Source organism: Pelophylax lessonae, assembly GCF_965119305.1.
Source record: "Pelophylax lessonae genome assembly, chromosome: 5".
Taxonomy (NCBI): Eukaryota; Metazoa; Chordata; class Amphibia; order Anura; family Ranidae; genus Pelophylax; species Pelophylax lessonae.
In genome coordinates, this window is record NC_138772.1 from 276,210,848 (window position 1) to 276,226,359 (window position 15,512).

Below are 15,512 nucleotides of genomic sequence, written 5' to 3' on the forward strand. Positions count from 1 at the left end.
CCTAATGGTTTTCTTCTTGAATAAATTAAATTATACCCTAGGTTGCCAGGACTAATGTGGGCATATTTCACCAGCTGTGTTTCATTGATTCTAAAGCTAAATGGCATTTTTTTTCTTGAATACATTTTTGATTGCTGCCTCATACCTCCATTTTGTCTTATACTGCTATTTTTCTTGCACACCAGGCAATGATGAAGCGACACTGGGATAGAATTTCGCAGCTTACTGGTCACAGTTTTGACGTGGAGTCGGAAAGTTTTTCCTTAAGAAACATAATGGAAGCCTCACTTCTGAAATATAAAGAAGACATTGAGGTAAAGCATTGTAAGAATGGTATAAATTGTGGCTTAAACTAGATTATTATTTTCTAATTTAAAAAAGGACATAACCGAAAACAACTTTAATTTATTTATTCACATCATTCTGGATTTTTAACCCTATAGACGACGGCTTAGTCAGATTTTAAGGGACCCACATAGAGTGTTTGCTGCCTGTTCATTGTACAACAGTATTTATAAAGTCACCCTTCACTGTAAATAAAGCTCCCCCATGTGTCCTTAAATGTCCTCCACTGTGTATATTAAGATTCCATCAGTGCGCTTTACACTAACCTTATATTGTAATAACTTTGAAACCACTGCAGAATAAATATAGACAAGTGCATTGTACAGAAAACAGCGTTGCATATTTTCAAAAATCCACATTTGTAGTGTGTCTGTGCAGAAAAGCAATAGTAAAGGTAGGCTCAAGTAAAATTTTAAAATAAAAGATGAATTAAACATTTATCTGTGCACCTTTTTGCATGAGGTACTGTTTACTGCCAAGAAGCTGATAGCTATGGAATGGATTGAAGCTGGGCTGCTTGCCTTACAACATTGGAAAGCAGTGATTAATAAAATGCTCTCATTTAGGAAACTGATCTATGACCACAGAGGTTGCCCCCCTTGGAAGTATGTGATAGACAGAATCTTGTATTTGCTGTCCATTGGACTTGATTTTGAACCGTGGTTCTTATGGGATTAGGTCTGATGTACCCAGGCTACAGTGCCATATACTAAATTAGGACCTGTTATGTCTATGGGTACTACTAGGTTCCAAATATCCCTATATTTGAGATGGCATATGGCTTCTTAATAAATTATACAGCATACTATAATTTTATGTGCTTTTCCACATATTCCTGTGAAGTGCCTTTTTTTTTTACATAGTTAGTGAGGTTGAAAAAAGACATCAGTCCATCCAGTTCAACCCATGATGCGTGTGTGTGTTTGCTTTTAACCGTACATTGTATACCCCTGTATGTTGTGGTCTTTAAGGTGTCCATCTAATAGTTTTTTGAAACTATCAATGCTCCCTGCTGATACGACTGCTTGTGGAAGAGAATTCCACATCCGTACCGTTCTTACAGTGAAGAACCCCTTACGCACTTTAAGGTTAAACCGCTTTTCCTCTAGTTTTAGTGAGTGGCCACGTGTCTTATTGTATCTCCTTTCTCTGAAAAGTTTGTTCCTTATGCTCGGGTCACCAGTACAGTATTTGTACATTGATATCATATCCCCCCTCAATCGTCTTTTCTCCAGAGAGAAAAGGTTCAGTGCTTGTAGTCTTTCCTCATAGCTGATGTCCTCCATTCCCCTAATTATTTTTGTTGCCCTTCTCTGGACTTTCTCCAGTTCCAGCACATCCTTCCTGAGGACCGGTGCCCAGAACTGGACAGCATACTCCAGATGTGGCCGGACCAGAGTCTTGTAGAGTGGGAGAATAATCTCTTTATTTCTGGAGTGAATCCCCTTTTTTATACATCCCAGTATTCTGTTGGCTTTGCTTGCGGCGGCTTGGCATTGCATGCCACTGCCAAGCTTGTTGTCTACCAGTACCCCCAGGTCCTTTTCCATCCTAGACTCACCCAGAGGTTCCCCCCCTAGTGAGTAGCTTGCTTTCTGATTTCTGGCCCCCAAGTGCATTACTTTACATTTATCGACATTAAACCTCATCTGCCATGTAGTTGCCCACCCCGTTATTTTGTTCAGGTCTGCTTGCAAGGTTTCCACATCCTGCATAGAAGATATTGGCATGCCTAGTTTAGTATCATCTGCAAATACTGAGATTGTACTCGATATCCCCTCCTCTAGATCATTTATGAACAAATTAAACAGGATTGGTCCCAGGACAGAACCCTGGGGGACCCCACTTTCCACACCCGCCCAATCCGAGTACTCCCCATTAATCACCACCCTCTGTACTCTCCCCTGGAGCCAGTTCTCTATCCAGGTACTCACCTTCTGATCCATACCTACCTTCCTTAGTTTGTACAGTAATCGTTTGTGGGGAACGGTGTCAAAGGCCTTTGCAAAGTCCAGATACACCACATCCACAGGCTTACCTTTATCTAGGTGGCAGCTCACTTCATCGTAGAAGGTTAATAGATTGGTTTGGCACGAACGATTTTTCATGAATCCATGCTGATTACTACTTATAATATCATTTTCATTACTAAAGTCTTGTATGTGGTCCCTTAACATCGCCTCCAAAATTTTGCAGACTACAGATGTTAGGCTGACCGGCCTATAGTTACCCGGGATATATCTCGGCCCCTTCTTAAATATTGGTACCACGTTGGCTTTTTTCCAATCAGCTGGCACCATACCCGTCTGTAAACTATCCTTAAAGATCAAGAATAATGGTCTGGCAATCACCTGGCTGAGCTCATGAAGAACCCTCGGGTGCAAGCCATCCGGTCCCGGGGATTTATTTATGTTAAGTTTCTCTAGTTTAGCTCTAAGTCTATCTTCTGTTAACCATGGCGGCACTTCCTGAGGTGTATTATTTAGTTCGGCCTTACAAGCTGGGTTCGTGTAGCCCCCCGATTCTTTTGTGAAGACTGAAGAGAAGAAATTATTTAACACTTCCGCCTTTTCTCTGTCCTCAGTGGCCATATTTCCTTTATCATCTTTTATGGGGCCAATGTGTTCTGGCCTCGCTTTCTTACTGTTTATATACTTAAAGAACTTCTTGGGGTTCTTTTTACTCTCCTCCGCTATAAGTCTCTCGTGTTCTATTTTAGCCGCCCTGATTTCATCTTTACATTTCTTATTACACTCTTTGTAATGCTTAAATGCTGCCAATGACCCCTCAGTCTTGATTAGCCTTTGATTAGATCTCTATTTATATTTGCCTTCAAACATGTAATGGCATGCCAATTGTCTATGTAATGCATTATTTGGCTTTATGCTATATTAAAGAGACCTTGCCTTATATTTTCCTTTGACTGAATATGTACAATATACTGTATGTGCATGTCTTTGTCAGCATTGATGTTACTGTATGCCCATTTTAATTCTAAAAAAAATAATTTGGATAAAAAAAAAGTAACTGATGAATATACCTATAGCCATGTTTCAAAATACTGCACCAGTACGCTAAAACAAATGATTGCTTCTTATGTTGGGAAAACCACAACACAAAGGACACCGTCAGCATGTCTATATTTTAAAGGAATTCTTATATGCAAAACAAACTCTTCTATGTGACATTATATTTCTTTATTTGAATTAAAATCCTCAAAATAATTGTTCACGATTGGGCAAGATGTACATAAGAAATGCATTACATAACAAATGCTTGGTCAGCAATCAAAATAGCAAAAGCTTATGTCTGACAGTATTACAAGCTATGCATAATGAAATACTGCATGCTCATTTTTTCATTGCTTCATCTTGCTTTTTTTCATTGCAAAACATATTGTTAAAGCAGTATTTAACAATACGAAAAAGTAAAAAGGATATATATTGCAGTTTACCAAACCTTAAATGTGGTGGTCGCATTCGTTTTTTTTTTTTTAGGCCTTTTTCTTTTTCTTTGTTCTGGTAATTTGGCCAGTAACACGCTTCCTGTATTAGGGTGTCTATACTCTGGATGGAGGAGCAACTGGGACATCTTTGGACAGCAGAATTGTCAGTCAGGGAAGAGTGGGATACACTAGCAAATTTAGATGGGCTTGACTATTAAATTAAAGCCAAACACTTTTACTCAGCCCTTTTCCTGCCACTTTTGTTGGACAGTTTAGTCTGTTAAAGGAAGTTGAAAAATAACAGACCTACTGGCTGGATCAACAGGCAAAAAAGACCTAAAAATAATATGCAATATACGACATTTTATTTTTAGGGTTTAATACCACTTTAAGTTTGATTTATAATACTCTGTAGCAACAGAGGCAGCAATCATTGCTAGTTTTATTTCCCTGTAGGGGCCAGCTTAGACATAATTTTGACATCGTACTACTGCTTATGTGTCTTTTTCTCCCCCTGTGTCTGTGCATTAACCTGGCTATATATGATTGAATTTTTTTTTTGTTCAATTAGTGGGTTTGAGCAAAAAAAAAAAAAAAAAGAGCCAATTTCTCCATCCACACATTCAATGTAGGTGGAGGAATCCTTCCTGCTATGCCTTTGTATTCTAACAGCAGGGAGCCTTCCCCCTATGTCAGAATACATTGATCAGTGTTTCAGGCTATAGTTGATGGCACTGATAGTTCAGGAAAAAACAAACAGGCTGGTTGTACACAAGTTGTTTGGTAGATCCAACATGTGTACAACCAGGCAGCGGGTACATGGATCAAAATTCGGCTGGTCCCTGCTGGACTGGCCGAATTTCGATCCATGCATGGCCAGATTTACCTATGTTCATTTTGTTGCACAACTCCTGTTATAGGGGCGGCACAGTGGTGTAGTGGTTAGCACTTTCACCTAGCAGCAAGAGGGTCGCTGGTTCGAAATCCCAACCACGACACTACCTGCCTGGAGTTTGCATGTTCTCCCTGTGCGGGTTTCCTCCGGGTACTCCGGTTTCCTCCCACACTCCAAAGACATGTTGGTAGGTTAATTGGATCCTGTATAAAAAAAAAAAAAAAATTGGCCCTACTATGTATGTATGAATGTGAGTTGGGGACCTTAGATTGTAAGCTCCTTGAGGGCAGGGACTGATGTGAATGTGCAATGTATATGTAAAGCGCTGCGTAAATTGACAGCGCTATATAAGAACCTGAAATAAATAAATAAATAAAAATATAGGGCCAGTAACATTTTTGCATTGGGATTTAGGTTGGCCATAGATGGGTAGAAAGTTCTATAATTTTTCTAATCATTAGTGTTTGTTTGTTTTTTTTAATGGTTGAGCCAGATGGAGTTTTTTCAACCTGACTAACTATGTAAAGGACTATGTAGTGGGTTAAATTGATGTTTGTGATGAAAAAATTCGAAGGAGCAGGGTGGAAACATTTTCTTGAACAGAACAAAAAATTAATTTTTAACAGTGTATGTGGTTTTTGTTCAGTAAAGTCCATTCATTCCAATATGAAATGTTAAAATTCAATTAAATCTTTTTAAGTCTTTTAAGACTTTTACTAAAATTTTTTATCCAAGATTATATTTATGTATGGTTAGCTTTAGAGGAGACAATCTACTAATTTTTTTATTTTTTTTTGTGCAGTACTGCTTTAGACAGTGTACCTCTAAACCCAGTGCTTGCTAGAATGATACAACTTTTCAAATGTAAAATGTAACGCACACTTAGATAAGAGAAGAGTTCACAATTGTTCTTGCTTTTTATCATTGCTTTTATCTCAGGAGTACTGCTGAAAGGGAATCACTCCAGCTCTAACAAGGGCTGTCATTGTTCAGTAGTACAAACTATAAGAGGTGCCAGTGGCTCATATAATGAGTCACAAGACAGAGGGAACGATATTCAAGAGTGGTAAAACCTTCATTTAGTATAGCACAGGGACCCACTTGTGTGTGTGTGTGGGGGGGTTATGGGTTTGGAAAAAAAGAGCAATCTAATCTGCAGGTGGCTGTTCCTCTTTTGTATCAATTAGTTGTGTTTTGAGTGAGGTGAACTATTGCTGCCTGCAAATTGAAACATGTGGAGCTGTAATTGTTGTATGAATATTTATGTCCAACAAATGAGAGCATATGAGCTGTGCAATTCTTCATTTGTTTGTGCAGTGCGTTACTTGTCTTCTTGAGTATATTGTGCTGTTTCTTTCCATACATCAATTAGCTATGCAAATAGCTTTGCGCTTTTAAATGCATTATTTGGCTGTTAGAACTTCAATATTTGACAAGCAAAATTAGAAAAATGTTCAAATAAAAATGTTCTCACTCATCAAAAGGCAAACAAAACCCTGAATGTTTGCAATTTGCAGGTTATATCTCTTTTATTAAATTAATAGATCTAAAGGCGTAAAAAAAAAAACAAAAAAAAAAAAACAAGAAGTGATTCATTTGCAGCTAATGGCTTTTATGAGTGTTTATTCTAAATACTAATCCTAATCACTATGTAGTGTTACTAAAAAAGTGTTTACCTGAAGCCCTAAGGTCAAAATCTAATGGTTTGTACAGAGAGTGGGGAAATTGGACATCAGTATGACCCTACCCCTCTCACTAGATAGTGTTTAGTGTACCATCCATCTTGCTAGCAGCTATTTCTATTATTTAACATAAATAGATCAAACACAATCATTCTCTGAGTCAATATTGCAGCACTTATGACTCTCGTTCATGTGAAAAGATTATCACGAAGCAATTTATGGCTGGAATACAATATCCCATATTGGTTTCTTGATAGAAAAAATGTATTTTATCTTTAGTTTCCTATTTTTTTTTTAAATAATAACATTTCTCTTTTGATCAATAAGAACACTCTTTCTAAAAAGTTTAGCTATGTTTCAACATCTAAATTAAGTATCATAATTGCTTAAATAATCAAAATAAAAATAATAATATTTTTTTCCTATCTGATTAATTAGAGCTTTGTTTCTAATTTGTTTAGCTGCTATGTTGAAATGACTAAATTATACTATTATAATTAAATTGTAAGTACTTAATCTTTTATACAAATATAACTCTTTTCAAGAGTATATAACAATTGTGAATAACAGTCACATAAACCAGTGCAAGAAATTATAAAAATGTTAAAGATGTTTAAAGGAGGCAGTCACATGCGATCAACACAATTAGGAACAAGTTTGCCAAAAGAAGCTTGCCACATGTAGTGTACTGATTAAGTAAAGGAAAGATGGTTAAGCTAATCATTAATTCCATCTTGGTAGACAGCACACTGGAGATAATTACAAATGTTACAAATTCAATTATATGATCCCACATAGAACACAATAAAATGGCCATAAACATTCTACATATTTGTAAGACAAATAGGTCGTGTAAAAGAACAGTCTTGGGAACAAATGAACCAAGCACTTTAACTTTGCTTGGTCTGAAACATTTGCTTTTGCTATTATTTTGTTTGGTTCATATCAGAAGTTTGCTGTTGTTGATTTCCAGTCAGAATAGATGATATTGCTATGCAGGGCCAAGCTATATTGCAACTCAGGGTCCTATTTACCATTTTTGCTGCCTTAGGCAAAATGTGACTCATGACACTATGTCATAAATTCAATATTTTTGCATCATCTAAGGTACATGATTATTGCAATCAGGGGAGCATTATCAAGTTTTTATAATCTAATTATCGTTATGTAAATGACAATCTGTTGGTGACTAGGTCACATATGCCAAACAGTGAGGTCTTTCTATGCATATGATTCAATAAATATTGACTAAATAGTAACAAACTGGTTGCTGCTTGCTTGGTAGAAGAATTATACAGTCTAAGGCTTCATTCACATGTCAGCGTATCGATCGCGGGCAGAATCACTGCGATTCTGCCCGCAATCCGGAAATCATTGCAAATCACGGGACGCCTGTGCGTTGCCCGTGATTTGCAATAGCACCCCAAATTTTTTTTGCGTGATGTTACCGCGATTCAGCAGGCGCAAATTGCGGCAACATCGCACAGCGTTTGGGGTGCTATTGCAAATCACGGGCAACGCACAGGCGTCCCGTGATTTGCAATGATTTCCAGATTGCGGGCAGAATCGCGGTGATTCTGCCCACCATCGATACGCTGACATGTGAACGTAGCCTAAATGTATCTAAAGCTAAAATATATTTTATTCTTTTGTTCTTTTTTTTTTCTTTAGACTTTTGCAGCAACATGTTAAAACTCCAATCAAGTTTTTATTACTGTTTGTGTCCCCTCTAGGGAGGTGCATTCTCTCTATTTTTCCTGGTGACCAATGTCACTGGGACTGAAAGTGATAAGTAATCTAAAACTTTGAGTTGCCTTTGGAATAGGAATAGAGGGAAATCTTCCAGTGGGTTCTCTTGTTCCAGAGACAATTGTCTAAGGCCCCTTTCACACTTGTGCGATGTGTCCTGCAACTTGGGACCGCAAAGTCTCATGACAAGTTGTACTCTATGATTTCCAATGAGTACCATTTAAATCTGTGTGACTTCAAGTGGCAATGACTTCAAAGTAGTCCCTGCACTACTTTGATTCGACTTTTCACAAGTGTGAAAGGGGCCTAAAGATGGATAGAATTATGAACAAAAAATTCTCAAGAAAAGTCTTAGGAAATTCATACAAAAATTCTCAGAACTTTCAAATGTAATCTGAAAGATTTCATTTTAATTTATCAGTTGATTTTGGAATGAATAGACTTTACAAAATAAAAATCACATACACTGTTATAAATTTCCATCCTGCTCCTTTGAATTTTTTTGTAACTGCAGTCTAAAATGAATGTCAATTTGACCCTCTAATGATTAGAAAAATCAACAAACTTTCTTAGAATATTCTTTTCTTAGGAATTGTCATTTAAAATTTTACCCATCTATAGCCAGCTTAAGAAGGCATTTCCCTCATATTGGAAAAATGTTCCTGTTTGTCTATAGCAGGGTTCTCCAAACTTTCTAATCAAAGCCAGTTTACTGTCCTTCAGACTTTGAGTTGGGGGTGGGCAAGCTGTTGCCAGTATGAGCAGAAAAGGTCCCGATGTCAATGGGGGTAAACAATGCCCCATCATTGGTATTAGTTGGAGGAATGGTGCCCCATCGCTGGTGTCCATAGCAGGAATTATGCCAAATTGTTGGTTTCAGTGGAAGCAATAGTGGCTTTAATCAGTGGGAGGAATAGTGCACCAAGGGCGGACAAAGGCAAGCAAAGGGTGACAGTTTGGCCTCTGTAGAAAAAAAAATCAACAGAAATCTCCCAAACACAAAGGCAGAGAAAATGGAATTTTAACCATTCTCTGGTCTATCCAAAATCTACTTTTAGATTCCTTTCACAACTGCACACTGATGAGTGTACAAATTCTTGTGCATTTCCACAATGCTCAAAAATGTGTGTCCTTATTGTAGTTGCACTGCAGTCCGATTTTTTTCTCAATAGCAATGCACTTTGCTAGAGCACAGGTGTTTGAGTGCACTGGAGAATATGGTAACAAAGTATCATGTGTTCTGGTGCAGTGTTTCTTTTTTTTTTTTTGCAGGCACTTTGGTGCAGTTTCATTGCATTTGGCAGCCCTTTCAAATGAATGATCTACCATAATGTAGCACATGTTGTCATAGTAAAACGTGCATTAATACACAAACTCTCACACGCCAAGGCATGAGAAATAGGTTTATGAAAACATATAACGTTTGTGATGTGTACACCAAACTTCAGCCGGACAGATGTTTAAACCACTGGACTCAAAGTACTATTAGTAGCGAATGTGAAGAATTATTTTTTATTAATTATGCCTGTCTTATTTTGTTTTGCGTGCAGGACATATGCATCAGTGCTGTCAAAGAAAAAGACATTGAAGCAAAACTGAAAAATGTTATTAATGAATGGAGTGCCCATGCATTCACTTTTGCCCAGTTCAAGTCAAGAGGCGAACTGCTATTGAAAGGGTCAGATACCTCTGAGAAAATCGCTCTGATGGAAGACAGTCTCATGATATTGGGGTCCATTATGAGTAACAGGTAAACAACCGATATCCACTAAAGCATTTGTCCTAATATCTATCCTATTAGTGCAGAGTATTTGATAATATAATATAATATAATATATAATATAATATAATATAATATGAGACAAAGTGTGAAAGCTGTTCTAGACAATTTTACAACACTTGTGTGTGTAATGATATCCCGTACTGGACACACAAAAAGCTGTAGCAAGCCGCCATGTTGTTCAGTTATCATAGATCAGCAATGACAGTCTTGCAGAACAGTTACACATTGCCACAGTGATATTACCCCCTCCCTCCTCCTTTAATTCATGGATTGCATAGGTTTTACACTTCAAAAGAGCTGTTATCTCAACTCAAAGACATCAGAAACCAGTGATTAGGCCTGTGCAGAGCTGTATTCAGCTAATTGAGTCCTGGCAGGGTGTCTGTTTCTGCTGTCCAGGCCTATCGTAAAACTATGACCAAATCCATTAAAGATACCCAGAACTAGCCAATCAGAGAGCTCTGCCCAATTCAACACTTAACAAATCCACACACAATTCAAAAAACTCAGAGAGGAACATGACACATTACAGATGTTTATTCTAAAATCATAATTGGTATTGCATGAATTATGAGCTTTCCTGCATTAGACTCTCCTCAAATGCAGGAAATGCTACAACAAATCAGCGAGACAGATCCTATGGTGTACCTGCAGTTTCTCGAGCGCTAGACTGAGAGCGAGGAGCGCAGGGCTGCGGCTAAGAGAGAGGCTGTGCAGAGGGAGGCTGATCGTCTGCACGAACTGAAGATTGCTAGGCTCCAGCAGCAGCGACAGGCTCAGAACCTCGGATCCCTAGAGCACAGGGACAGCTCCCTGCCTGTGAGCCAGGCAGACAAATTTCCAGTAATGGAAAAGGACAGGGGCATTGACATCTGTCTGCTGTCATTTGAAAAAACTTGCCATCAGTACCATCTGCCCCAAGCATAATGGGCCCGATACCGGACGCCAGGGCTGTGAGGCAAGGCCCTGGATGCTTATGTCAAATTGGCCGCAGAGCAGGAGGACAATTCTGATGCCATAAAAGCTGAGATCATCCTAAAGTATCGGTTGACCATGGAAATGTACCGGAACACATTTAGGTCCTTGCAAGAGGGGCCTGGGGACTCCTATATGGATGTGGTAAGTGGCTTACGCACCACATTCCGACAGTGGACTAGAGGCTTGAAAGCCGATTCTTTTGAGTCCCTGGAAGATCTACTCATTGAAGATCAACTTTTGCACATCTGTCCTACAGACATCAGACAGTTTGTATTGGACCGGAAGCCAACCTCTGCCATAGCAGCAGCGGAACTGGCAGATACCTATATTAACACTCGGGTATCTGACCATCGCAAGGCTCCTCCTAATGGCTGGAAAGGAGGGAAATCACCCATAGCAACCCCTCCTGCACCTGTGAGCCAAGTTCCCCAGCAACCAGCACCTGCAGTCTCTTGTGTCCCTTCAATCTCAAAAGATATCCCCGATACTACACCTGTGGGAAAGCTGGACACGTCAGGATGCAGTGCCCTGAGCAGAAGAAGACGACAATATTTGGCCAGGCGGCCAGCAACTGTTTGTCGGCAGGAAATCGCGGGTGACCTCCGCCAGCAACTGTTTGTCAGCAGGAAATCTCGGGTGACCTCCGCCAACTTGGAGCCAGTCACCGTGGGCAACCGTCATAACTGTTTTCCCAGGACACTGGAGCTGAAGTCACCTCGGTCAGACTAGAGGTGATAGGAAGAAGGGACAACATCCCAAGAAAGTTTTTTTACCCTCACTGGAGTCAGGGGGACCCGCTCATAAGTACCCTGTGCCTATGTTTTCATTGATTGAGATGCTGGAAGTGGAATGAGGGAGTTGGGAGTCTCGGACAAGATCCCCACAGCTGTTCTGTTGGGTGCTGATTTAGATACCCTTATTTCTTACTACACACCTGCTAAGAGCACCCTTGATGCCTCCATGAAACTTTCTAGGCCTACCAAGGTACTGAGTGCAGATGTTAGGTTAATGTCTGGGCAACCTATGGATGGACAGAGGGAGGGGGAGGGTGGAGTGGAAGTACAGGGTTCTCCTTCTCCTTAGGAAGGAGAGTAGGCTCTCTTGAATGTGACATTATCCATTGCATGCGTAGTCAATGTTAACAATGTAATTCACAAATGTAATTATGCTTTGTCTTTGTTGGAGGTCCCTCACAGTGCTGGGAGGATGGAGTAGATCCATTCTCTAGCTGCAAAGCCAAGGAGTGGGCCAGATGGTCCTTTTCCTTGCTCTGTCCCAAAAGATTCTGCCTCAATTACACCCCAGCAATTGTCCTTGTGTGTCACAGGACAGCTGGCAGGCACTTGTAGACCCACATCTCAGCCAGCACTGCGGACAGACAAAAAGCCTTGCAATGTTCAGCAGGCCAGCTGTTAGCTTGCCTGCAAAAGCTTGACTGTGACAGTGAGCAGGTAGGTTTGCCAGGTCTATGGGCAGGAGGCCTGGAGACTAAAAGGGATAAACAGCTGCTCCTTGTGTCCAGTCAACCTAGAAGGCATGTGTTAAAGGTGTCACCTGATAAGGCCTGTGAAGATCCATGTGAAATCAGGAAAGCCAGGGCTGGCGTGAGACACAATGGTTTGTGACCTAGCTTGATTCTCACGCATTCTCCCAGCACAGCATATGTCATTGCCAGAGGCAGTACACCTGGATTGGGAAAGATAGGTGCTCTGTTAGATGTAGCTGAGATCCAGGGAGTGGGCTTAGGCCTTCAGCTGAAATCACCCTTCTTCTCCCTCCAGGTACCCATGTTGCTGGCAGTGCTTACAGCATGCCATATCAAGGTAATGGGAAACCCTGGGAGGGCACATCTTTGCGTCCACAAGGTGGACAGCTGGGTGTCTCCTCCCCTCACACCTGTGACCTGCCTTGTCACACAGGAGGCGCAGACAGGTGGGGCAAAGGAAACTGAGGGAATGCTGCAGTTAGGGGACAATCAGGAAGCTCGGTGGGACTGGATGTTACCAGATATCCTGGTCCCCAAAAGGGAGCAGAGGACTAGGCTTTGTGGAGCCCATAAAAAAACGGAATGACAGCCCTATGGTTGTGGCTTACCTCATGCCCAGGAACCATGAGGGACCAGGGCAGCTGGCAGGTGCCCATTGTCTAACCGTCATAAACCTGAGCAGGGGGTGTGGGCAAAACCCTCTAACTCAGAAGGCTCAGGACAAGTCAGCCTTCACCACCCTCGTGTGGCCTGCCTGCATTTACGACAACACTAGTTGGGGTTGAGAACGCATCAGCCATCTCTCCAAGGATCAGGAATGATCTACGGGGAGGGTTGGAACCCTGTGCAGTGGCCTGCTTTAGGGGCCTGGTAGTGTTTGGCTCTGTCTGGGTGGAACACCCAGGGCTCATGTCAGCAGTCCTGAACAATCTGGCAGGGCCTAGTTTGACAGTTTTATGCAGTAACTGTCAGATGGGCAAGTCAGTGGTTCGGTACTGGGAACAGCAGAGAGAAGTAGGCACCCAGAGATCTGGAACTTGGAAGGTTGAGGCTATTAGGGCCTGGCTTACTCCTCAAACCATATCTGATACCCACATCTGTCACAGTGTGGCTTAACTGTAGACCTGAATCTCTGTGTTTTATGTTTTGCCTATGCAGGTACTTTAAGGTATGCTGTTAAGTATTTACCATTGTATGCAAACATTTTTTGTGGCTTTTATTATTTTTCCAGGTCAAGTATTTTTTATGTAATCTAAGCTCTACGGTTTTCATTTCTGCAATCATAAATATGATCACACACTGCAGACCTTTGTAACGTTAAAAAGGTTACATTTTAAATGTGGATCTTTACTATCGACAAATCGGCTTTTAAATGGACAGACATAGAGATAAAAAATGTAAAACTCCCAGCAGGCTAAGAGCATCTAAACAATAGTACACTTATCACTAGCTGACATTTATGTCAAGGTTGGTGTGACACCTCTATTCCTGTGTACAGATCTGATCAATGTTTATGAAATGCTTGGAATTGGGAACACAAACATGTTGACATTTATCCAACTCTATCATTCTTTCTTTTCTCATATAAAATTATTTTCTGGTAAATTATAGATCTTTCTTTTCCTGGACAGTTCTAATATGTTGACTAAACCGTTTATGTATCACTTGTTATATAGGGGTGTATAAAATCTCAAACAAAAACCTTTACTGTTATGCTACACATATTTACTTAAGATGACCATATATGGATAAAAATTTGACAAATTCACTAGGGACCAGCAACATTTAGATCCATGTATGGCCACAGTGGTTGTATAGAAGTCAATCTACCCATGGACTTTTGTTCAATTGACCCGTTGGAAAAAAGGCACCTGATTAGCAATACAGGCTATAGACTGCAGTGCTGATCAGTATATTCTGATGGTGGGAAAGACTCCCCACTATCACAATATGACACAGTGGGAGGATTCCCCCCATCCACCTCAAATGTGTGGATGGGTGAGTTGGGTATGTCTTTTCGTTCAACCCACTGGTTGAGTGAAGAAAACTGAGTCATCTATGGCAAGCCTTACTAGCAGGGCCGCTGATAGGGGAGGACCACCAGGGGCCACTGGGGGACCATTGGTGGAGCAGAAAAGGAACAATGCCCTCTGTGCCTTTCACCCAGCAACTGAAAGCCTCTTTCTCACCCTCTTCCTCCCGCTGGCTTTAAGTTGCTGGGTGAGAGACACAGCGGGCTGGATTTAGAGGGTGCTGGGTTGTGCCCACCCAGGTTTCAGTTTTGCCTGGCTGGCCACCGCTGAGCTCCTTACCCCGCCCCTGCCCCCGCTCGCACTCACAGCTGGGACAAGGAGATGGGAGGCTGGAGCAGAGAGGAAAGAGCCAGGAGTAGGTGTGCTGTGCTCTCCCTCCTGTCAGAAGAACGTTCAACTATACAAAACATGGGACAAGATCTCTCTTACTGTAGATCACATTGTGCTGCACACACACACACATGCAGTTTGATTGCTACCCCCATCCACATTTCCTGCTGCTGGGAGGTGAGAGGCCCTTGGAGGAGATAGGGGACGGTGTGTGTGTGTGTGTGTAGTGCAATACGATCTACAGTAAGAGCGATCCTGTCCTATGTGTTGCATAGATCAATGTTCTTCTAACAGGAGGGAGAGCACAACACAGCGCACCTCCTACTGACCTTTAGTGGCTTCCCCCTGTAAGTTGGGGGATGGAGGTGGGGGGGGCTATCTATGTTGGAAAATGTAATGGGGATTTGGGGAGGGGGTATATGTGCTAGAAAGAGGGATTTGGGGGGGGGGAATATGTGGCAGAAACAAGAATGAGGGGGAGGTGATATGCGTTAGGAGGAGGGTTTGGGGGGGGGGGTTGAACCAGAGTAGGGGATGTTTGAGCTAGGAGGGGGTGGGGGATCAATGCTGGGGGGGGGGGATTTGGGTAGGGAGGAAAAATTTGTGCTGGGAATGGTAATATAGAGGGGACGTAGGAGGGATTTGTGGGAATTTTCCTAGGAGGGGGAATGTAGAAAGAAGATTTGTGCTGGGAGGGGAGATGGGGGGATTTTGTGCCAGGAGGGGGTGGGGAAATTTGGGCTAATAGGAGGGATTGGGGGGGATTTGGGGGAGAAGATTTGTGCT

At 41.3% G+C, this 15,512-nt stretch overlaps 1 protein-coding gene across 1 annotated transcript in view; it reads left to right on the forward strand.

Annotated features, from left to right (window-relative positions):
• LOC309556020 (dynein axonemal heavy chain 5-like) overlaps window positions 1–15,512 on the forward strand; it is a 468,481-nt gene that overhangs the window by 151,741 nt on the left and 301,228 nt on the right. The window contains exons 34-35 of the mRNA XM_082258288.1: window positions 186–314; window positions 9,667–9,866. Of these exons, the coding sequence (XP_082114414.1) occupies window positions 186–314; window positions 9,667–9,866 (329 nt within the window). The remainder of the gene's footprint in view (window positions 1–185; window positions 315–9,666; window positions 9,867–15,512) is intronic.